This window comes from Ixodes scapularis, unplaced genomic scaffold, assembly GCF_016920785.2.
Source record: "Ixodes scapularis isolate PalLabHiFi unplaced genomic scaffold, ASM1692078v2 PGA_scaffold12__126_contigs__length_90152505, whole genome shotgun sequence".
Taxonomy (NCBI): Eukaryota; Metazoa; Arthropoda; class Arachnida; order Ixodida; family Ixodidae; genus Ixodes; species Ixodes scapularis.
In genome coordinates this window covers 75,813,761-75,837,931 of record NW_024609838.1, presented here as the reverse complement: position 1 = coordinate 75,837,931, position 24,171 = coordinate 75,813,761, and the positions used below count along the sequence as shown (strand labels likewise).

The window sequence follows — 24,171 nt, the reverse complement described above, 5'->3', positions numbered from 1 at the left end:
GTTTCACCGAGAGGCAGACTGTGCACTCTATCGCAGTAGTAAAACTTTCCAGACGCAATAGTGCAAAAATTAAAAGCCCGTGTGGAACGGGAATGTTTACGGGCAAGAATAAATCTCCACTTTGAACATTGGCTTCCCAAAATTTAATTGCAGGTGAGCTACATTGCAACAAGGCATTTGCACAAACTTGCAAAATTTTTCATTGAACCTCTCACTTAAGGACGCGTTCTACGCATGGCTTCCTCTGAGAAACTGCAAGGGCCGCACAATGAGTGCGTGCACCGGACATTTAAAAATTCTGCCCTTCTAAATATGCAGTCGAAACTGGTTTGCACATTTGTGTTTGACAGCATTGCGTTCTCTGCAACCTCTGATCTGTGTACACTGGAAGGGCCACTGGCAACCACAGCATCAATATATTTTTTTATGTCGCAAACGACTGAAAACAATCCCCACAGATCGTCCTTCAAATTTTAAGCTTAAAACTGGCGCATCTGTGGAGAAACGAAATATTTTCAGAAGGCCAAATTTAAAACTCCTGTTTGATTCAATGACATGTTTGGCGAAATGATGCGCTCCTTGCATTTTCGGATGACCTCGAACTGGATTGGAAGTGTCGTTGAACTTTCCCTGCCAACCGCACGCTTATTTCGCCATCCACTTGCATGTGTACTTTCTCCAAGTGCAGGCAGTGCACCACTTTTCACTTAATTTTATTTTCTGAGCAATTTTTGTCTTAAATTGATTTTTTTTTAAATAGGTAAAAAAAAACTTCACAGAGGGTAATTGGCACAGAACGAGAATATGCAAGTGCTACACCTACCTTTATTACAAGATCCAATTGACAGTAAAGACCTAAGTAGCACCTGTTGACATGACAGAAGAACGACACATGTGTAGGAATGCAAAAACATTCCTACATTCAGTGTATTCCTACAAGCAGCGCTCTGGCGGTGCCATCACGCTCCCCTACTGCACAGGCATCCGCTTTGCTCTGCTTTTCTTTGCGCTTTATTTCTGAGGCGCGTCCGCTTTGACCTCGAGTGCCCTGCCGGCTTCTGTGACGAAGCATCTGCGTTGCTGTGCTTTTGGGCAATGGGACTTTACCTGCCGTTTCACTCAGCTAATGTGAATTAAGGTGTTGTTTTTTGCCGCTACAGACATTGCCGGCTTTGCTCCATGGACAGTTAATGCTTTCGCGTTAAAAATGGCTCGTTGCAGACTTTGGTGAGCAACGTGAAGGATAGCCCCAAACTTGTTGATCCCTCGACAATTGCTCTCTCGACATCCGAGAAATTACCTGGCACCTAAGGAAACAACTCGTCCGAGCTGTCGCCGACTTCCCAATCGTTCCCATCTCTCTCAACACACTCTGCACAGCCGCCTAGCGCCGCCATAATGAAGGTAAGAAAAAAAAAACCAGGAGACGTTTTATGCCTCGTTACTAACACTTCCAAGCTCAGAGTTTTTATATTTTGAAGTGGCGCAGTGTGTACAATTTTCGTAAAACCACGTTTGATGAATGTAATTGTTAATTGTTGCAGACACAAAACTTGCAACATTTAAATTTCTGAAAAATGCCTTTCCAAACTATGTCGCAGAAAAAATTGAAGAGGAGCCCAGTTTAAGGGAGTAGGGCACGGATCTTTGATGGGCTCTTTCGCACGCCAGAAAACATTCCGACTGACCAACCAGTGTTGCTATACTGTCTGCAGTGAAGTAAGCATCTTTGAAATCTGTGCAGAGAAATGTGACGCAGGACCACCAATTTTTATTTTATAAAAGTTTATTTCAACATATAGGGTACTTGTGATTTTGTGACTCACACTATCCACTTTTGCATACACAAAACAGACAAACAGTCCCTATTGATAACATGAAAATGGACTAGATAGATGGCTTCCCTTGGCAGTACACACTTTCGGAAGTGGGAAGCATCTATTCAAACAATTGGCCGTTTCAACCGCTAGTGTTAAACAGTTGTCAGGCTAACGACAGGCGTGAAAATGTTGCTCGGGCATCCGCAACCACATAATCAATTGCAGACAGGAATCCTTTCTTCGCTGGCCACTGTTCGCTCGCTTTGTTTCAGTCTCAACAGTGTGAAGAGGCAGCAGGTTTCCTCCGAGTGCGTGCCAACAAACTGACTGGAAACAAGTCGGGGATGAACTTGGATGCAACGATGTGTGCGTCACATTGTGCTAACATCTCAAATATACTTGCAGGTGCCGTGCTTACTGCTTGTGCGAACGTTTTCGATTTCTTCCTTCACAACCCACATCGGAGCCATTAGTATGGAATGGGCACCAAAACACACAGTACATGATAGTGATCAAGACGAATTCCGACAATCTCACCAGACAAATGCTCACGGGTCAGAAGCCCTCCAGACAAAAGCTCACCACTTTTACTGTGAACTCTGACAAATATTCACCCATATAAAGTTTTTTTTTTACAGCGGAGCCGTTAAGTGCTAGTTTTCCCGGGATCGTGTCCGCCCTCAAATGACCTGATGACACAGAACTCTGGACAGCTACTGCCATCTATGAGCGACGGCGGCAACCTTTCGAGCCTTTTTACTCTGGCTTGCCGGCCATTACTTCATTCCCACCGTAGTAGAGCTTTGCTGGTCTTCTTTCTTCACCAGAGTGGAAAGGCTGAAAGCTGTTTTTACAAGAGCAAAAATAATATGAGAAATGCTTCAAAAAGCGGCTCAATCAATGAAAAGTATGTATGACCTGTGCAAAGCTGAAGATCAGTACTTGTAGTAGAAAAAATCAAATCGAAAGTAGGTCCTGTCTTAAGTACAAGAAAATGCACAGAAATCTTCATATCTGATACTCGCATAGTTACAGCATTACTATGACCATTAAATATACTATGCTACTAAGTGAAGACCCGGGTCCAATAAAAATTTTTCATCATGTACACACAAAAATCTCTCTAGAGGTCGCTCCTCTGCACGCCCAGTTCTTTGCTGTTGACTCTGTAGTCGAATCCAGTCCATTTTAAAGATGGTCTCTGAATGATAGAACCAACCCTAGCTCATCCTGCATACACTTCAGCCCAGCCAGTTTTACACCAAGAAAACCTTCGTCCCGAACACCAAAAAAAATTAAGTGAGGTGAGCTTTTGTCTAGTGGCCATGCAAGACACCTTTGAGAAGGATATATTGATGAGATGTTTCGATGATGGCGCCCTTTTATGACTCCTGCCCGCGGCGTAACGGGCAGGGATGTCGGTCGCAAATCACAAATTCGACGGTGTGTGGCGCAGGATCGAGCTTGGAGACATCGCAGCCTTAAAGGGGCGGTGCAACAATTTTTGTACTTTGCGCTAATACCGTGAAGAACGGATCCCTGACGTTAATGACCTATGAAACACGCATTCGTTTTTCACCCCACGCAATAGAAGTCCCAGAAAAAAATTAAAGAAAGACGAGCAGCTTTCACCCCCTCAACTCGCAGCCAGAACAAGCGGCCCGTGATCCGGAGCCGATTATATGCCGCCAATGCTGATCATAGCCACGCACTGGGGTTGGCAAGGCACAGGACACGCGCTGAGTTCTAGATATAGTTATAGTTGGGCTACTGTCGTCATTGCAGCGATTGGACACTGGCCACTACCCGAATGCATCTCGTGCTATTGATTATCACGAGCCCAAATCGAGTGCCCACGCAATGCTCGGGTCCAATCCATGAATGGCATTCAAATATCGTCATCGGGGTGCACTGCGATTCCTACGTTACGTCATCAAATTTTGCAAAGGAGAGATTGAATGGAAATGATCACTTTTGTCCTTGAAATTACACCGCAACAAAGGAGTTTCTTGGCCGCTGGCGTTGCCTGCGAGTATCCTTGAGTCTCACTAGTGCCAGTAAGCTCGTGTAAAGTGAAAAACATTCCAATTGAATATCGTTGCACTGCCCCTTTCAAGGGGTACTTCAACGAAATTTGAAATATTCCCGTCGTGTTCAAAAATAGGTTGAATATGATCCACAATATCCGTAAATGACAATCGCACGTTTGTATTTTGAGCCTGGTTGCTGTATTTTTCGTTATAAACGGCCCACTCTGGCAAGCGCTCAGAGAAGGCCCAGCGGAGACCACGTGACATCCAACGCAATCGTGACGTAGGTCTTCTCAAGACGAGCAAAGCTACGGCGAGGCTGACGTCGAGAGGATGGCCTAGTCGTTCCAGTCACCGAAGCGGCTGCTTTTGTACGAATTTTGAGTGACGGGTTAATCTTCTCTAATCTTGTAGGGGGACAATAGCGACTTCTGCGACACACAAAAGGCATTCTCGGGAAGAGGGGAGTTCCTCCTGCCCCTCTTCTCTCGTCGTGGCCGGAGACGAGACAACCTTCGTCACTAACTGTCAAGGTTCCTAGAAGGGCATTACAAGCGAGGCGTTAGCGACACCCACCAGGTGCTCTTTGCTAATCGTTTAATTCGTTTTAAAATTCCTTTTCGTGACTTTTTTAACAAGATATTGGTATGTTCGATGTGATGCTGCTTTTTTGAACACATATAGAGCAAAAAATGAGCGCCGAAATTTCGTTGTAGTATCCCTTTAAGTCAACAATGTATGAAACGGCGCACAAAACAACGGGGACGGGAACGAAGAAGACACGGGACAGCGGTCGTTTTTCTTTACCATCCTCGTTGTTTTACGCGCAGTTTCATATATTCAGTCATGGAAGCGCCATTCAACCTCTTTGTAGCGGGTTCTGTAGTGGGCCTAATATTAATTTGGAGCAGCCACCGTCGCTTTTGAAGCAGATGCCAACATCTGTTAGCACATGACTTGAGAATGAAAAAGGAATTGCATCGCCAAATGCGTTCATCTACGATTGTGTTTGAAGATTCCTCTTTGGTACTAGAGCGTATTACTTATGACGTTTTGTATTAAGAATAGATAGGGTGCGAAAGGAATGCACCTAGCCTTCTTTTTAGAAACACTTGGGGTTAGAGTAGGTTACGTTTAGTATGGGTACTAAAAAGGTTAAAAGAATTAATCATACAGTAAAACCTCGTTATAACAAAATGGGATATAACAAACAAATGGATATAACAAAGCAATCATAATTCCCCTTGCTTGAATAGTTGGAAGAAATGGACATTGGCTATAACAAACTAATGGTTATAACAAAGTAATTGTGACCGCTCCTTCAACTTCTTTATAACGAGGTTTTACCGTAGTGCAACACTTCAGTTGAGATAAAGGCTCTTTGCCCCCTCCCTATGCATCTGCTAGTTCATTTAACCTCCAAAAATAATTTTCGTAAAATGCCTGCAAAAATACCTGCTAACCCTTCTGTTAACAAAAATACACTCCCAAATTTTCTGCACCTACCAAACTTGAGCAAAGAACAAAGAGCGGATTGGTGAAAATGCAAGAATAAAAAAAACAATAAAAACACCTAGGGACAAGGACCAGACGGCCCTGTCCCTACCGTAAAATACCGGGCAAGCGCCTTCTCAAACTTCAGAAATAATCACAAAAAATAGGGGATGGGCACCTATCCGGTCATCAATTTTACATACAAATGTACTGTGCATATTTTCTCAGATCTTACAAATTTGGGGATGGGTGCTTAATGTGGAATGGGCGGATACGCGGTATTCTACGGCAAGTGTTTTTATTCTTTCTTTGATTGTTGTAGCAAACTCAAGACTCGTATTATAAATAAGGTTCTGTGTTTTCGATATACACCGATGAACACAGAAAATTAACCCCCGAGGTGGTTTTCTCTGAATCGGTGAAAACTAAAAAACCCCGAATTTAAGCTGTCCTTGAAGAAAAAACAAAACAAAAAAATGCCAGTTTCACAAAAATAAATTCTCGACCCTACTTTTTTTTTTTTTCTTTTTTTTCTTGTTGACTCGGAGCACAGTTGTGTCGGCGGTGTTCGAAAATGCCGGAAAAGAATTTGAGACGTCCGGCCCGGAGCTTAGGCGAAAGGCATCTCTTCTTCTTTTTATTGTTGTCGCACCGGCTCCCGAGATCCTATGAGCGAGCTAGAGCGAGAGCGAGAGTCTGCACGAGCAACTCGCGCTCACTGTGCTCAGTTCTGTGGCGCGCCCATTGTTTTAATTCTGAGCACGAATGATTTCTTTTTGAGTGAAGCAGGTTTTAAGAGCTGCGACTCTACAGAATCCCCCCCCTAGTTGCGTGGAGCAGAAAGTTTTGTTGAGCTCCACGTAACGATTTTGTTCGGCGGGTGTGGAGGACGGGAGGTGGTGGTGGTATTTGTTGCACTAGGTGCTGGAACGGGCATAATGACGGGGGCTGTCACTGTAGAGGCCAAGTATGCTGGCTTGACCCTGTCCAGCGTGATGACGTCGTGGCGCCCGTTGATGTCGATGGTGCAGGTCTTGTCCGTTCGCGAAAGTACCTCAAATGGACCATCATACGGTGGCGTGAGAGGTGGTCGTACTGCGTCCCTTCTTACGAATACATGTTTGCATGTATTGAGATCGTCACTAATAAATATGTGCCGAGAGTTTGAGTGTCTAGGTGAGACTGGACGCAGGGAATTGAAAAATGTCTTCATGTCCTGAAGGTATGATGGGATGTCCGTTGGTTCAGATGGTATGCAGGTTAGGAATTCTCCAGGTAATCGAAGTGTGGTTCCATAAACGAGTTCAGCTGAGGTGCAGTCGATGTCGGCTTTGAAAGTGGCACAAATTCCGAGAAGAACAAGAGGAAGGTGATTAACCCAATGGGTTCGATCTTCTTTTGTCATTAGCGCTGCTTTGAGCTGTCGATGCAGCCTTTCAACCATGCCATTGGCAGCGGGATGATAGGCTGTTGTGTGCACGTGCCTGACACCCAATATCTTGGTGAGGGCTGTGAAGAAGGCGCATTGGAACTGCCGGCCGCGGTCGGTTGTAATGGTCGACGGACAGCCGAAACGCGCGATCCAGATGGAGATGAAGACGTGAGCGACTGTTTCCGCTGTGATGTCGGTAAGCGGAACGGCCTCTGGCCATCGCGTGAATCTGTCCACGCATGTGAGTATGTACCGAAATCCGTTTGATGATGGTAGGGGTCCTACTATGTCAATGTGTACATGATCGAACCTGGCATCCGGTGGCCGAAATGCGTGCGTTGGTGTTTTTGTGTGGCGAAACACTTTAGAGCGTTGGCATTTGTTGCATGTTTTCGTCCACAGACGGATGTCAGAGTTCATTCGGGGCCAAACATACCGTGACGTAACGAGACGCTGCGTAGCACGGATACCCGGATGATTTAGGTCATGTACGGTGCGGAAGATAGCTTGCCGAAATTTTTCTGGAATGTAGGGTCGTGGTGTGGATGTAGATACATCGCAGATGATCTCGCAGGTGGCCAGTGGTAATCTGACGGGCTGTAGTTGAAGGGATGTGTAGGATACCCGTAGATCTTGTAGCTCGGCGTCTGCCTGTTGAGCCAACGCCAATTCCGGGAAATTGACAACAGGAGATGAGGAGATGGCGTCAATGCGGGAAAGTGCATCTGCTGGCATGTTTTGGGATCCAGCGACATGGCGGAGATCGGTAGTGAATTCGGATATGTAGGCCAGGTGACGAATTTCTCTGGTGGAGTAGGAGTGGTGATTGCCGACGAATGCGTAGATCAGTGGCTTGTGGTCGGTGAGTACGTGGAAAGCTCGGCCTTCTAAGAAGTACCGGAAGTGGCGGATGGTCGCGTAGATTGCGAATAACTCGCGTCCAAATGTACTGTACCGTGTTTCGGCTGGGTTGAGTTTTTGTGAAAAGAAACCCAGTGGGAGCCACTGATGATCGCCGTATTGCTGAAGCACTGCTCCTACAGCGACATCGGACGCGTCGACCATGACACGCGTTGGTGCGTTTGGCATGGGGTGCACAAGGAGTGTGGCCTCAGCCAGGGCATTCTTGACCGCGGTGAAGGCAGCCTCCGCATCTGGCGTCCATGGTATTGGCGTCGAAGATTTCTTGGGGCCGCGGAGCAAGTCGGTAAGGGGCTTGATGGTTTGAGCGCAGTGTGGAATGAAGCACGCCTGTGAAAGTTGATGAGCCCTAGGAACTCCCGCAGCTTGCGTAGAGATTGCGGTTGTGGGTAGTCACGAATGACTTGCACCTTGGAATGAAGGGGTTCGATGCCCGTGGTTGTTATGCGGTGCCCCAGAAAATCTAAGGATGTCACGCCAAAAACGCATTTCGTCGCATTAATGGTAAGACCGTAGTCGCGGAGTCGTTCGAAGAGCAAGCGCAGGTGTGTGCTGTGTTCTTCGTGTGACTTGCTCGCCACCAGCAGGTCATCCACGTAAGCAACAACGAAAGGTAACCCAGATAGAACTTCGTGGATGAACCTCTGAAATGTCTGGGCGGAATTTCGCAATCTAAAAGGCATCCGGATGTACTCGAATAGGCCGAAGGGAGTAGTGATGGCCGTCTTCGGGATGTCCTCTGGTTGGATTGGAATTTGATGGTAAGCCTTGACTAAATCGATCTTGCTGTAGATGGACGTTCCAGCAAGATGTTCAGTAAGGTCATGGATATGGGGTAATGGGTACCGGTCAGGTTGAGTTTGTGAGTTGAGTGCCCGGTAATCTCCACAGGGTTTCCAGTCGCCCGGATCTTTCTTGGGCACCATGTGTAGAGGCGTTGCCCAAGCGCTGTTGGATGGCCGGATGATGCCTAACTAGAGCATATGCTCGAATTCTTGGCGGGCTATCCTGAGGCGTTCGCCAGATAGGCGTCGAGGGCGTGCAAAGGTAGGCGGGCCAGAGGTGATGATGTGGTGCGTCACTCCATGTTGCGGTGGCTTTGCCATGTTGGAGGTCTTTGTAATTTCCGGGAATGCACCGAGGATGTCTGCGAATCCTGAAGCTGGGAGGATGTTTTTGATCCCAAGGGAAGTCTGGTTTGTGGCTACGCCATTTACAACGAGACGAGTCTTGTTGTCAATGAGACATCGGTGGTGCACGCTGACGTCTAGGTTGAAGTGCGACAAGAAGTCTGAACCTAGGAGAGGGTACGTAACGTCGGCGATGGTGAAGATCCACCGAAAAATTCTGCGTAGCCCCAAGCCCAAGGTCACAGAGCGCATTCCGTAGGTAGGGATGTTTGAGCCATTTGCTGCAACTAGATGGCAGCCGGGTAATGGGTGTCGTTTTTGAGCTGGCGTTGGCGGAAGGATGGACATTTCCGCTCCGGTGTCAACTAGCAAGCGTATTCCTGAGATTTTCTCGGTGATGAAAAAGAGACGGCTTGCTGTTGGGCCAACGTCACTCGCCGCCTCTAGTGACTGGCCGGGGCGTTTCCCTGCCAATTGCATGGCTGTTGGCACTTCAAAGCTCGGTTGCCAAATTTCTGGTGGTACCAGCAGGAATTGCTAGCGCGTTGTTGCGAAGAATCGCCTCGTCTAGAAGAACTGCGGCGTCGAGACGGACTACGACGTGGCGGACGATGTGGGTGTCTACGCGTTGTGCTGAGTTCTGCGATGGCGGTTGTCAGAGCATCTACGCGGGCCTCAAGGGCTCGGATAGAACAGCACTGGCGGTCGTTGTCCGCAACGCTTGACAAGGTTGGCGCAGCATATTCGGCAACGCGGTCCGCCATCTCGGCGAGGCGATCTAGTGGTAGGTCTGTAGCTGGTGCAAGGGTCATGCGGATCCCTTGAGGCAAGCGTTGAAGGAACAGTTCCCGTAGAATTGGGAGGTTCTGATCGGGAGCTTGCTCACCTAGAAGTTGGCGCATGCGGTGAAGCAACTGAGAGGGTCGCCGGTCGCCCAGCTCCTCGGTGGTCAGGAGCTGTTGTATCCGCGATGCCTCGGATGCTGTCTTCCTGGCGAGGATGGTTTCCTTAATGTGGTCATAGGCATTCTCCGGAGGAGGGAGCGCCAGGACATCATCCAGCTCATTGGCCACTTCGGGGGGTAGGGCAGAAACCACATGGTAGTAGCGGGATTCCTGTGTGGTTATGCAGCGCAAGTGGAACTGGGCTTCCACTTGCGAAAACCAGGCCCGAGGATTCTTTGCCCAAAAAGCTGGAAGGCGGAGCTGGGTGGCGGAAAAGGTTCCATCGCCGTTGGAAGAGCTGCCTGTGTTCCGGTCCATGTTGGTCGGACGTCCGGGTCACCAATTTGTCGGCGGTGTTCGAAAATGCCGGAAAAGAATTTGAGACGTCCGGCCCGGAGCTTAGGCGAAAGGCATCTCTTCTTCTTTTTATTGTTGTCGCACCGGCTCCCGAGATCCTATGAGCGAGCTAGAGCGAGAGTCTGCACGAGCAACTCGCGCTCACTGTGCTCGGTTCTGTGGCGCGCCCATTGTTTTAATTCTGAGCATGAATGATTTCTTTTTGAGTGAAGCAGGTTTTAAGAGCTGCGACTCTACAGTTGCACTGAACTATCCTTGGGGTTGTCCCTTTCTATCGAAAATACATTACTTGCCCCGTTCCCTTCTCTTATCTTTACCACAGAAAATATTATAATTCATAACATATAAATTATAATATTTTCTCCAGTAATTAAGCAGTTGTTTCACAACACAAGCCCGATTAACGCCGATTTCTCTCCGGCATTGAAATTAGACATAGAAAAACACCGCTTCAAAGGGGGAAAAAAAAAAAAACACCTATAAATAACCCCCAAATTTGAAAAAAAAAAAAAAAAAAAAATAACACGGAACCCTTAAGTATGAACTGCCAAAACAACCACCCACAAACATTAGGGAAGCTCTACAGTTCTCCTTTAAAGGAAACTCTGCTCAACCCCCCCTCCCCCCCTTCTTCTTCAAAAAAAAAAAAGATGTTTGTACTGGCTAGTTGGCGCAAGCTACCACCGTCTGTATAAAGGGTACAGCCATTACCATTTATTCATCCATTCATCCTTTTACTGGATGCTTCTCACTCCTGTCTATAACAGCAAAGGATGCCCTTTTCAGACAGCAATTAGTTGTCTTATCCTCCCCTTCACCCACTGGCAAGTCCCCAAGGGGTCCCCAACACATTCATGCTTGAGAAATACTGGGCTAGACCAATCCAGTACACCTACTGTCCCGGGACAATCGCGGTTTTAGTATGTGTGTTCGAGCTTCGGCCTGTGCTCCGATCTAAAATTAAACAAACTATATGGTGAGTACGTAGAGACGCTGTGAAATACATGTACCATTTTCACTTCCTCCTACTTCCCTAAATATTACGGTAGGTGAAACCAATGATATTTTTTTTTTTTATTCTTTCTCTTTTGGCACGGGTGTGGCCCAATTTTTAGCAAAGATGGTACTTTGGCACAAGATACAGCAGACGTTTGTTCGTGGTGCAATTTGGTGCAAATGGCACAGCACTTCCACCCTTGTATATTGCTTAAACATGAACCAACTCGCCCCCCCCCCCCCCCCCCCCCTCACCACTCTAATCAAACTAACACTGCCAAAGTTGAAAGTCTGAAATTAACCTTATTCCAGTCTATGATTACAGGATTAATCGTACTGAAGACATTGTAGCAAGCATTCAGTCAACCACGGAAGGTTGACCACAGCGATGCTTTTGATTATGCATGTCACCAATAGGTAGCATCTAGACACTGTTCGGGCTTGAGTAATGGAAAGCCTGCGAGGGCACGGAGTAGCCAGCAGAGAATGAACCACTATAGTTGATTTCGCTCCATGACTTTGCAGCTACAAGCACAAGCGTGTCGCTTTCAATAATGCTTGGACGGCACAAGCATGTGCGCTTGACAAAGACGTTGAAATCCTGGAGCTCACTCTTGTAACTTCTGCTACGCTCGCACTTAAAGCGGAACGGATTATAATGCAAAGATGCGGATGTATGTCACCTTCAATCTACATTTCACAAAGCTCGGGGTGTTCGATTTAACTGCCATTAGCCTGCAAGTGTTGAACTCTACTGGATGGCCTTTGTATTCAGTTTACAATATGCAGCACACTAACAAACACAATAAGTACACTCATAATGAACACTCAAGCTATGTGAAATGACAAAAATGACTGTCAGTCTGTTTTCTGTCCTGCAGACGGATTATCCGTACCGTCCCAGTCTAATGAGCGAAGTCTTGAGTCAAACCGGACAACCTCGTTTGTATTAACAAGGACATAACCATCTTGGTACAGGTTGAGTTTGGCTTTCGTCTGTACAACCTTTTATAGGACTAGTTCTCGCATGAAACCATTCTTTCAGCGTTAAGCAACAAACATCTTCCACACTCCAAAACTTGCAAGGAGAGTCATTGCCCTGAGAGGTGTACCATTACTATGTATACGCTAGAATATATTACAAAGTGTTTGTTCTAGATATAGCTCCTCCACTATATTCATTTATTTTTCTCTCTTCCTAGTTACATCTGTTGCAATAAAATGAAGTGTTTGGCGCCTGGGTCCACGTCACGTCGCTCATCTTCTATACGAGCGACGTGAAAGCTCTCAGAAAGACCACGAAAGGAAATCGAGATGTAACTTTTTCAAGTACCTCGAGCAAGGCGATAGAAGCAAAGCAGCTTTCAGCCAGATGCTTTGTTTGCACTCAATGATCTCAATAACAAAAAAGGATCTTGATCCAGAAATTTTTGTGGACACGTTTGGTAGCTTGAAACCAAAGTTACGCTCCCGTGTCTCCACTTTTCTTTTTCTTGCAAAAATAAAAAGCGAATGATTGATTGATTATTACTTCCATTATGCTCGCTATTCTCAAAGTTAATCCTCTTTGCTTCTCACAATGTACCATTTTCATTTTCAGCTCAATAAACATAATGAAAACACTTTTCATGGGGCTCTTTTCTCCCTTTATGTGGTGAAGTAAGGTACTTGTATGTGCATTTGAGATCAGTTATTTCTCATTTGATCAAAACACTCATTTAAAATGCAAAAAAAAAAAACATAGTTTTTTTTCTGTGACAATGAAACTTTGTAATCACTAGTTTTTGCAGTGCATGAACTGTGCACAAAACTTGTTTTTTCTTGAGGTGACGAGTATACTAATAGGTGATAAAGCATTATGCAATGGAACCCCGATTACACATTCCCGAATCAGACAGCATCCCACATTTTACAACCTTTTTGCAGGCGTCGTTAAAGTTGTGTACCGTAATATCCTGACAGATAGCCCACCTAAAATCTATAGCCAATCGGGTGAAAATAGGAAGTGGGCTAACTTTCGCTGTACAATCAAGAGAAGTTAAAAAAAAATGTTCCTTTTAGATTTTGTGACACGCGAAACTTGCAATCGAAGGGAGGGGCGATGAGCCAAAGACGACCGTCCTTCCGAGTTGGCAACGTTCTCTCATCTCCCGCCTTGGCTATGTAACACCATTTCTGCCGAGCTCACCATTCACCAGGGCTTTGCACTTGCTAGAAGTGGGCTATCTTTAGGTATTTCCGAAGAAATAGCAAATCATGCCAAAATAGGGGGTGGATTATCTTTCGGGAGTGGGGCATCTCTCCGAATATTACGGCGATTGGGGTTCCACCATACTCGTGTTGACGTGGTACCACACCTCTTTCGTCATAGACGCGACCTCCTCGTTTCAGGCAGAACTCAGAAAAAAAATGCTACTAGATTTCTGTCTCCTGTTCCACACAGAAACTAAGGCGCGAAACGAAAAGCCAAAACGCGCTCCGAATCACTTCGGGCCAATGTTTTAGTCACGGCGCAATTGAGCTGAAGATTAAAAACCGCGGTTCCTTCGAGGAAACGACCACAAACCCGTGGAATGCACGCAGATGCCGCACCAAGCTCGCGGCTGCCTAAGTCCACGGCAGGAAATTAACGTGCAGCGCGGTGCCCACGACGGCATAAGCCGCGAAGTAAGTCACCAGACGCTTGCACTGGAGATCCCTCTGCCACAGATTGCGGACCACGTCCGCCCAGACGTGGAGGCCCTTGGTGCGCGGACGTGGATCTGCAGCCAGGAAGGTGGACCAGTAGAGGACCGGGCTCGCTGCAGCCAGGAGCCTCGTCGTGACCTGCACGTTGGCGAAGAGGACGCAGAGCAGCAAGAGACCGCCCGCGTGGAGGACGTAGGGCACGTGCCTCGCGTCTCCCGGCGACCTCGAGAACCGGGCGCAGCAACCGGCGACAACCGCCGCCGCGGGCAGCGCCAGGAGGAAGTTGGGGAGCTGCTTCGGCCGGTAGTACGCCAGGAACCCCACGTCCCAGTAGCGTGACTGGACGTAGCCGTACGAGAAGGGCAGCGGCGCCGAACACCACTCGGACGCGTTGCGGCCGGCTAGCTTGTAGCCGGCTTCGGACGCTTGACTCGCGACCAGCGCCGGTGGCCGGCCGGAGTAGTCTGGCACACAGAAGAGGGACCAGGCGTAGCACTGGAACAGGACGAATGGGACGAAGCAGACGGCTGCACGGAGGAACGAGCGGAACGGAGTCCAGTTGAGCACAAGGCCGGAGTAGAGGAGGAACCCGGCCGAAAGAAACCCGTTGGAACGGACGAACCCGCCGAGGAAGAAGAGGAGGGTCGCGAGGTTGGGGTGTCCGTGCTCGAGGAGGGCAAGACCCCCGAAACTGACGGCGGCGAAGAGGGACTCCGTGTAGCAGGCGGAGAAGAAGATGGATGCCGGGTTGAAGCAGAAGAGAAGGAGCGCCTCGTCGGCGAGCTCCTTGGAGAAGAGCCTCCTGGTGAGGCGATGCAGCGAGGCGGCGGCGACGACGAACAGCCCGACGTTGAGGAAGACGCCGGCGAGGACGAGCGCGCTGTGCCGCGCGAGCAGGGAGCTTAGAAAGGGGTCGACGAAGACATTCGCGACCCGGCGGAGCAGCCACGGGTAGAGGGGGAAGAAGGCCAACGTCTGCTCGTACGTATAGCCGTGCTCGGCGATGTGCAGGAAGTACTGGGCATCCCAGCGGGTCAGTCCGCCCAAGAACCAGGCCACGGCGCGGTCGCCGATCGCGTCACTCCGAGGCCAGGCAGCTCGGAAGGCATCTGCATTGTGGTCCGGAACCACCCAATTGAAGATGGCCTGTGGTGGAGAGAGCACGTCCTATGTGTCGTCGATGCAGTGACTACTACGCTATAATTCCCGGTAGAGATTGGCCTCGAAATAAAATAAACTTCTAAACTTTTTCGACTTTGCCCCAACTATTGCCAGAGTTGTCCCAACTAAGACGCTGATTACAAGGGCGACTTGTAGTGTCTTAAGTTATTTTTTCTCCTTTTTACAGGCGTGTATAGCATACAATTTTCTATCGTACAAGTTCACCGACGTCCTTTATTGGTTACTCGTAATATTTGAAACCTTATTTTGGTGTATGCTCTCCCGTTGTATCTTTGAGGCTTGGGGTCCGCAAGCTGTTTCAGACAGCTTTTTTCCCATAGGCTTTTTTGGTAAAAAGTTAACAGTTGTATTATTTTTATTACTACCCCCCCCCCCCCCCCCCCCCCCCCCTACCCGAGGCTGCTCACACATATAGCACAGCACTACCTCAGCCCTATTACTCAGCGCTGGAAATATTGCTGACCTTGCTGGTGCAGCACTGACTTCTTGGTATACAAGTGATACAGCGGTGACACTGTGCTGCATCAGTGCTGAGTTATGTCCAAGTCAGCGCTGCACCAGCGCTGCTCCTAGTCTTGACTGAGCGCTGCGACGTATGTGTGAACCTCTCATGGTTCTTCCTGGAAAATTAAAGAAAGAGAGGATGCCAAGAGAGAAGGGTGTATAAGCAAGAGCAGAGCACCGTACGAAGCTGACGAAGCTCGGAGCAGCGAAGACAACCCCGTTTGGGGGTGTCCAAACCCCGAGTTGGGTGCGCTGCCTCCTGAGCGATCGAGGTGCCGACCCGTCCGAGGATGATTTGATTGCGAGGGAGGCAACTGACGACAGTACTCGGCGCCACTGCAGTCCAGCGACACAAAAGTGGTACCTGGTACGACAGAAAGCACCCGAATGCCTTCCAGCTAAAAAAGATGTCTGATATTGCTCATCCGCTCTATGTAGCATCATCTCGAGCACAACAAATAACCCTGCTAACAGAAACTTCAGTCACGCCAACCTGTGAACTCCTCCAACACTTATTGTAAGAACTGATGCCCAATGACCCATTATTTGACTGATCCTGCGCACATATACTCTTGGTTATTCTTCTTCCTAGTTGCAGCGAATATTTTCCTAGTGAAGCCAGGTGGCTGTATGATTGATTACATCTCTAATCACTGTAACCAACATTTGCTAAGCGAGGAAGCATGCCGATAATCCTTTTTAGTGAAATAATGGCCACTAAGTTCGTTGTCAAGTCCCTCTTTGGAGTCTGTAATCCTACCAGCTTCTGCTGCTTTCATGTTACGCTCCAGATTCTTTCCGACGTCAATAAATCCAAGGTGATCTACATATGGCCTTTGCTGATGGACAGGGGGAAAAGGATAAAATACAATGACTCTTCTCCACAATATTACGGCAGTTGTAGCGCTTTCTTTTTAACGTGTGCATATACCTAAAATCGGCGCACAGCTTTACTACAAAAAATATTTTCGTATGGCATAAATTTTTTTTAGGTAATATTTATTTTTATATTTATTTTTAGCTCAAGAGAGCAACGGCGCCGTAGAAAGGCAAGTCGCCGCCGCGTCTAACGACGATGAAATGGCATCAATTCCCAGCCGTAGCGAAACTCGTATTGCCTGCGCAGGAACAACGATTACACAAACGTGTATCTTCTAAAGTCTTCTTTTATTTACATCCGATCGCCCTTATGATTCGTAGCAAGCCGCAAGGGACGATATTCACAAGGCGGCAGCGGTACACGCACCCCTTAGAGGTACCCCGAGTCGTTACCTGGAGCAGAAACACGACGATCCTCGAGAGAAGGGCCAAGATGACGACGCTTGAGATCATTCTGGCCGCTGCATAGCCGAGGAAGGGAAAATCAATCTGTCCGGCAAGCGACACTAAGCACTGTAGCGAATCTCTCCGTTACCTTCGCCGCCGCCGTCGCTCCGTTGCAGGGGGGGGAAGGTGCCGCCGCTTCCAATGCACCCTCCTCAGAATTTACGGCGCTCCGTGGGGGCCGCCATGTTAAAACTTGATACCAGTGTTGCTGCATCTGTAGGTCATCCTTAAGTTAGAGCTGACGGAGAAAATCTGGCCACGGCGCAACGCCGATGTACGCTGGAAGCTAGAGCCGGTTTGCTTTCGTTGTTTTTGTTTGGTCGGAGAAAATCTGGCAACAACGCACGTTCAACATGGCGCCGGGATTGCATCGGCACCTTCGGTTTGACTCCGTTTGACGCGGTTTACGAGCACATGTAGCGAAGACGTGACCGGAGAAGTGCCCCTGTGATGGTCCCGGAAGACGGAAAGTATCATTCGTAATCGTCGGGTGTGCTTTGAAAGCGAAGGAGCGAAGGGAGTCACAGAATCCACGAGTGCGCAACCACAAGCCAAGGTTCACGACAGCGCTCCGTTGACTTCGGCGATCTCGTTCTGTTGGGTGCATAGAGATAGGTTTGGTGCAACACGGCGATGGCGACAAAGAGTTGAAACGTTCGTGGTATGTGGTGGGGTGCTTGGAGGTAGAAGCCCATACTAGCACGAAGCGCAAATCGGTTATTGTGGGGTTGAAATTCAACGGGTTCAGTCTCGTCGTCGTCAGCTGATCCGGTCCAGCTGGTCCGGAAGGACGCAGCGAGCGCTTTTAAAAGTAAATCTTCCTTCGTTCCGTTTCAAAATGTGCAAGATTCGCGACGCATACCGTGAGTAAAAAGCTGCGGGCGTTTTCACCAAAATTACGTCGTTTTAATTGAACAATGGACTCCGGATTGTGTTCCGAGACCTCCCGTTTTTATGCTTCGTGTTGTTGGCGTTTGCACAGCGACGCACACCGCCCGAGTAGATGATTCGGTCCTGCAAACGACGGTCATACACCGATATTTTCTTGTAAATCTCGTGTGAGTTTGTTGCGCTGGTCATGCGATGTGAATAAATTAGGGCAACGTTTCCTACTTGCCTGCGGATGCATGAACTGAGAACATTTTTTACGTAGTGAACATAGCGTTATTTCTTTATTTTGGAAAGAGGTGTTGGGGAATTTATCATGGTACAATCACTTGAGAGTTCAGAAATTGGAGACAGCGAGCATGCTTTCCCAACTTTGTCTCTTTTCTCTCTGGCATTGCCCCTAGTTTCAAGGTGCAGTTTCAGTAGACATTACTACTAGCAGGTAAAAGACTGGTAAGTCAGGGCGGTGCGGACTCCGTGTTTCGCGCTTTTCGCAAGGTGACTCGGTAAGTGCTTTTGCGAGGTATGCGGAATACGCAAACGATTTTGTTATGCCCGTCGGTTGCGTCTCTCCAGCAAAACGAATAAGATGATCTACAAAGGCGCAATCACAAGCCAAGATTTACGATAACAGTGCATATTTGATTCGGTGGTCCGTGTAGTTGTATTTTATCCTGCTTTCTGCAACGCCGTGTCATGGCGAAGTGCTGGAGCGTTCACGGATTGTGCTGGGCTACCGGTAGACCCAGTTGCAAATCCAGAACTCCGTTTTTTTTTTTTTTTTTTTTTTTTTTTTTTTTTTTTTTTTTTTTTTTTGGGGGGGGGGGGGTGGAAAATTTAAAGCAAGATAAACAGGACTCGGGTTGCGCCTTTTGTTTTAACCGCCGCAGAACCACACTGCGCCGACGGCCCCTAAATGTGCGCCGCTGCGCCGACGTTTGGTTCTAAGTCGTGCTTTGAAACCGCCGCCGCGGGCTTAGTCTCGGTTGAAGCGACGGAGTGGTTCTCCAAGTTCAGAGTACAAGTGTGCCTGCTAGGGTGCGACCTACCCTATTTCGAAACCTCGTCCTTGAGTACGGAGCCTCCTACCACCTGGCAGGCCGGTAGTTGGTTTTATTTCGAGGGATCCACGCATGTCAAATCGGCCTTCGAGAAAAGGGCAGAGAAAAGGGTCGACTGTTTGGAGGGGGGTTGGCCCCCCCCCCTTGGGTCCGCCCCTGGGTTGACAGAAGCCCGCGTCGCCCGCATCGGCACTGAGTGCACTTCGGCTGTTGAGGTGGCTCTAGGCTGTTGATGCTCAAGCCTTTCATCCGCGGCTTGCCTGCCGCCTCGGTGGCTCCGAGGCGAGAGCGTCGGCCTACGGATCCCCATGTGGCGTGTTCGAATCCCGGCCGAGGTGCCCGCAATCCGACGGATGCTTATTGCGGAGGAGGCGCCGGGTAACCGAGCTTTCGGTTGCACGTGAAAAGATCCCCAGGTGGTCGAAATAAATCTCGGTCCTCCACCGGGGCATGCCAGATGCCCGTCGTTGGTTTGGCACGTAAAACCCCAAACTTTTTGGCCGCGGCTTGCCACCAGCTGATCCGGCTGCTCGACGGTGAGGAAGTGGCGAAAGTTACCTCTGAAGTAAATCCTTGTTCATCCAGTTATCCGGTGGCAAAGTGTGGAAGGTGTCCAACGCGTATTGAGGGCGGGAACTACGAGCGTTTTGCATTGCTTTCGTAACCGAAACCAGAACAGCGAGATAACTGCCTTGCGAACTCCAAAATGATGGAAGCAATACGTCGTCAAAAATCCCTTTTTAGGGTTTCAAACCAAGTAAACAAGACAAATATAATTCAACTTGGTTGTCTGTATGCAGGAGGACTTATGTAACACATCAATACATTCTCGTTCCAAAACGAAAAAGAAAATAAAACTCAGTTCGCCGTATATGGCAGCAACTTCTCCGCTGCGAAACCTATGCTGGCAACGTAAGCGGTTTTAATATGGCAGCCTCCGCTTTGCGCCGCGTTCCCTTTCCCTCCTTCCCCCCCCTCTCCGTTGGATGGTTGGCTCATATTGACTAGTTTTGACATGTTGTTTCGAGCCTGAATCCAACACCAATTCGAAGTTCCAAATTGAATAAAAATAAAATTGATTTCATTTGAAATTGCCCTAAAGAATATATGTAGAAGCCCCACTTCCGTAAACAACAAAACGATTCTATTTTAATAATTTTTAATAACCGAAACTAATCGTTAACTTTACTACGATCAGTGCGCTTAGGTTCGGTGCAAATTAAAAACCAGTAAAAAAGTCCTTGCCGGGCCCCTTTAAAGGGACCATGAAATGACCTTTTTACTTTTTCCAGATAACTGTTACATTAAACCGTCAATGTTCACTGAATGCCGAACAGGCATCCGTTTTCGTCTCGGTTTATTAACTTTTACACAAAAAATTATTGAAATATCGACTTTTTCATTCTCTCCAACTGACCGCAAAAGAAGCCGTGACGTAGACCGTTTCCGGAACCGGAAGTTCTCTCGGCAGTAGGAGAATGGGAGTGTTAGCGGCAACGAGTTGGGGTGCGCCGGTAGGTTTTACTGCGCTGATGTCACCGACGTATTTCCTGAATCGGCGCCTCTCATCGCCGCATCGCAGCTGAGCGAAATTCAATGAGATATGTTACGCTACAGCGACAGCATGGGACTAGTCCCATACGCCGGTATGCCTGTTGGGAAGTGCAGCGAGTCTTGTCACCACCCCGTCATTGTTGGCAGAAGGGCCGGCCCGTGTCAGTCGTTTGCAAAGCGACGTAGATGGCGTTTTTCGCGGCCTCGGAGATGCAGGAGCGAGCCGACGTTAAAAAAAGATACGTTTGAACTACGAGTGTCAGCAAGAGCCACGTAAATACCTGCTTACACTCGGAGCGGACGCGCGCGCTTGATGGAAGTCTTGTATTCGCGCTGTTGGTAAGCGCTTCGGGACCGTTCTTTTACGATTGCAACTCGATACTGACGCGACACTCGGCAAAGAAAGGTTGGACCGGGGTCGACACGTGCAGTCTGTCAGAATAAAAATGGCATACCAATAACAAAGTGTACATACCGTGTTACGAAGGCAATCCATACGGCGTTTATTTCAGCTCTATATCACACAAAACAAGAAGATAGAATCGACGAGAGTCCCTTTTCGACGAGTGTTCGTCAACACTGCCTCGGAAAACAAGGGGAAGAGATTGACCTCCTCACCTCTTAATCTAGAATTGAGGTCAGTGATCAAACTATAATACGGGAAGGGTCCACAAGGGTCGCGCGGGCATATTCCATTTAGCACGCCAGCCGGTCGTAGGCAGACGGTCTTGCGACGAAGCAACGCAGCGCCGAGTCGGAATGCCTGCTAGGCCTATACGCTTCGTCGGAGTCGGTGAATCCAGCGTTCTTGTTTGTCGTGGTCTGTTTTAAGTACTGTTTTCTTGCTGCTTGAAGTCGGCACGCGCGGGAAGAACACGTAGAAAAATAAACGTTCAGTCAGTCAGAGTTTTGAGAGGAAGGAAAACAAAGAAAATAAATGTTCGTCGGTCGCCGTCACCCAAGTAACTGGCGGCCCTGCCCTACTGCGCACGCGCAGTAGTTGCTTCGTTTACCACACGATAGATGGCGCTTGGCTCTCAGCATTATCAAATTTGGCAATTTTCGCCACACATCTCTAATTATGCTACAAAATGTGGATCTGAATATTATTTAACAAAACTTTTAGGAAACATTCGCCGGCTATTTATTGTTTACGATCGTGGTGCTGGTGAGGTAGGCTCTTACCCAATAGGCGATGTGGATTCGGCTGACGTGCACCGATTCTGCGTATGCATCGTAGTGAACAGGCGAAGGAAGGCGCAAAAGAGTCCAGTTTTCTTTTAAAAGTTCTATAGCAAATAATTTTTTTTGGGCTCCCTATTTTTGTGTTTTTGTGTTTCTTTTCACACCTTTTACGACGTGCGGTGGATGAAACTCGATTTTAAAATCATTTCATGGTCCCTTTAATGACACTTTGCTTTTCTCGAATTTAGCTTTGCTTTAAAGGTTATACTATGGTGCCTCGATCGCGTCTTTGACTGGTGTGTTTAGCGCCCTATCCCGCCCATACATCAAAAGTGGTCCCAATGTGGCAACAAATGACGCGAGTGTCATGCTAGGGAGGCTGTAGTGTGTCATGCTGTTGCCTGTCGCGATCCTGGCGGTTGGCCGTAGAAATGCTGGCGAAAAGCAGTGTTGCCAGGTCTACTGATTTATCAGTAGATCTACTGATTCCGTTCCGGGTCTACTGATTCACTGAAAAACAAGAAAATCTACTGACTTTTTTTTTAGTAAACATATTAAAAATTTATTATATGGCCCCTTCAGTTCCCAGTGCCGCCCACCAAAGGAAACTCATAATGTCCCAGAATTAAAAACGAAGCACTGGCTAGATGGTCCAGAAGCCCGTCCTATTCGAGTGTCGTAGTCGTATATTCATCTATCTATTCACCCAGAGCAGGTTCGGCAGGTTCGACGGTGACATCCGGGCCAGAGCCATATATGGAGAGAGTTTGGCTAGTCTATGATCTCGCCGTAACGTTCCTCTCCCGAGTGAGCCAATCAGCCCGCGGCGCAGAGCGAGAGGTGTTTGCGCATGCGCCTGAACTCTCGGCTGCTCCTATACAATCTACTAGAATAGCTTCGAGTTGAGCGGAGAGAGCCGCAATTTTCATTCATTCGTTCGGCGGAATGCATGGGATCGACATCCAAATTTCAGTTATTTTCTTTTATTTGGCAGGCCGTGGCAAGAAAATGATATAATCCTATTCCTCGGTGGCTTAAAAAGCTAACGAATGAAGTTTCGCCACGTTTGAACGCAAGCTTTGGGTCAGGCGAAAAAGAAATAAGCCCGTAGCAGACAACGCGTAGCCTCAACAGTGCTCCGGACCAACAGCGTTGCTTCAAAAACCTTCCACAGCCCAGTGAGGAAAGATGGCAGCATGCAGAGGACTTCCATTGGACATGTTCGCGCGCACTTGCCGGAGCGTCTTGTTTCGGTTTTGTGTCAATCATAGCGACAGGTGGACGTCGCACTGTCGCCTTCATCTGTGATCCCAAAAGTGCCTCAGTCTCGATTCTAAAGAATAATCCTCGAAACAGTCAATAATGACTAAAACAAAAACATTTATGGTGTCATTTTAATTTGTCCTTCATATAGAGTTACTTGAGAACTGGTCTTGTTTTTTCTTTCATTTTTATTTGTGTTTATTACCATGTTATTTGTTACTCTATACTATTTCTTTAAGTGTGTATTAATGGAGATAGCAAAACATGGCAAAACACATATTTCGTGGAATCTACTGATTTTTGTGCAAATCTACTGACTTTTTGGGGATCAATCTGCTGACTTTTTTTTTCTCCATCTGGCAACACTGGCGAAAAGCACGAGCGAACGCGAGTGTCGCTGTCGTCACGGCGTCGCTTTAAGCGCGATCCAAACCAACGCTTCTTTTTGCGCCTGTAGGGCTGTGTTCCAAAATTTACTCGATCCGACTCCGGAGTAAAAGTTTCGTACCGTGGCGTTCCAAAACTTACTCGAGCTTACTCGATGACGTCAGAACTCGCGTTCCAGAAGCGGGTTGTTTACTCCGGAGTAATTACTCGCGCTACCCTCCTCGATCGGGGGGTAAAGTCGGATCAAATCGAGTAAATACGTCACGTGATCTGTTCGTCGTCTGCTTTCTGCGCCGACAGCCGTCAAAGCTCGCTTGCTCCGTTGGTTTTGGTGGCGGACGTTCGAAAGTACAAAGAATTAGGTGCAGCATGTCTGGTTATTGCGATTTACTGTTGTCAACGCAGGAATTGACTGCATTACATCCAGACCGTCCACCTTCCCCGGGAACGTGTACTTGTTATTATCTGAGTGCGAGCGTAAACAGGAGCTTCTCCGCATCCTCGTCCTCGGCGTTGGGGGAATGCCGTAATCTCACGTTCAAGGCCGAAAATGTTTGAACTCGGTGTATGATAATGTAATATTTTTGTTTCCTCCAGAGTGTGTGTAATGAGAGGATAACGTTCGTAAAGCAGTGAAGGCTTCGAAAATTTCACTGTAATCACATTCGCGTCAAAACGAACGTGAGTTTTATATCATTCTGGAGAAAACACCCTCGCGCTGTACCGCTACACCGTGTGGAATATATTTCTGCAAAACATAATCGGTGCAAATTACAATGCGTGGAATATATGCGTTTAGGGCACCGTGACTAGAATTGCACCGAGCGCGCAGATTAATAAAAACACATTTTTTTTATGTCTAGCTGTAAGGAGTAATTTTGATCTCAATATACAGCTCAAAACGAAGGTGAGTAAAAGGAGCTGGTGGATCCACCTCAAAATACACCGCGTCGTCATTAACATTACCGTTCTTCGGGTGCTTTCTCCATGATCAAAAGGATCGTCTGCT

General features: G+C 47.9%; 1 protein-coding gene across 1 annotated transcript; it reads right to left on the bottom strand.

Moving 5' to 3' along the window:
* Window positions 1-11,382: 11,382 nt before the first annotated feature.
* Window positions 11,383-16,936, bottom strand: LOC8027599 (GPI mannosyltransferase 2). The gene is made up of 3 exons (XM_002408934.5): window positions 16,913-16,936; window positions 16,771-16,838; window positions 11,383-14,958 (listed from the first exon to the last, which is right to left on the bottom strand). Exons 2-3 carry the CDS (start codon window positions 16,828-16,830, stop codon window positions 13,732-13,734), a joined length of 1,287 nt encoding a protein of 428 aa, XP_002408978.4. The 5' UTR covers window positions 16,831-16,838; window positions 16,913-16,936; the 3' UTR covers window positions 11,383-13,731.
* Window positions 16,937-24,171: the final 7,235 nt, after the last annotated feature.

Bases quoted from the DNA above. Each gene is read 5' to 3' on its own strand.
- LOC8027599 (XM_002408934.5), bottom strand. From the start codon at position 16,830: ATGATCTCAAGCGTCGTCATCTTGGCCCTTCTCTCGAGGATCGTCGTG. The intron at 14,959-16,770 runs GTAACGACTCGG...TCTCCACCACAG, and splicing joins TCGTCGTGTTTCTGCTCCAG to GCCATCTTCAATTGGGTGGT.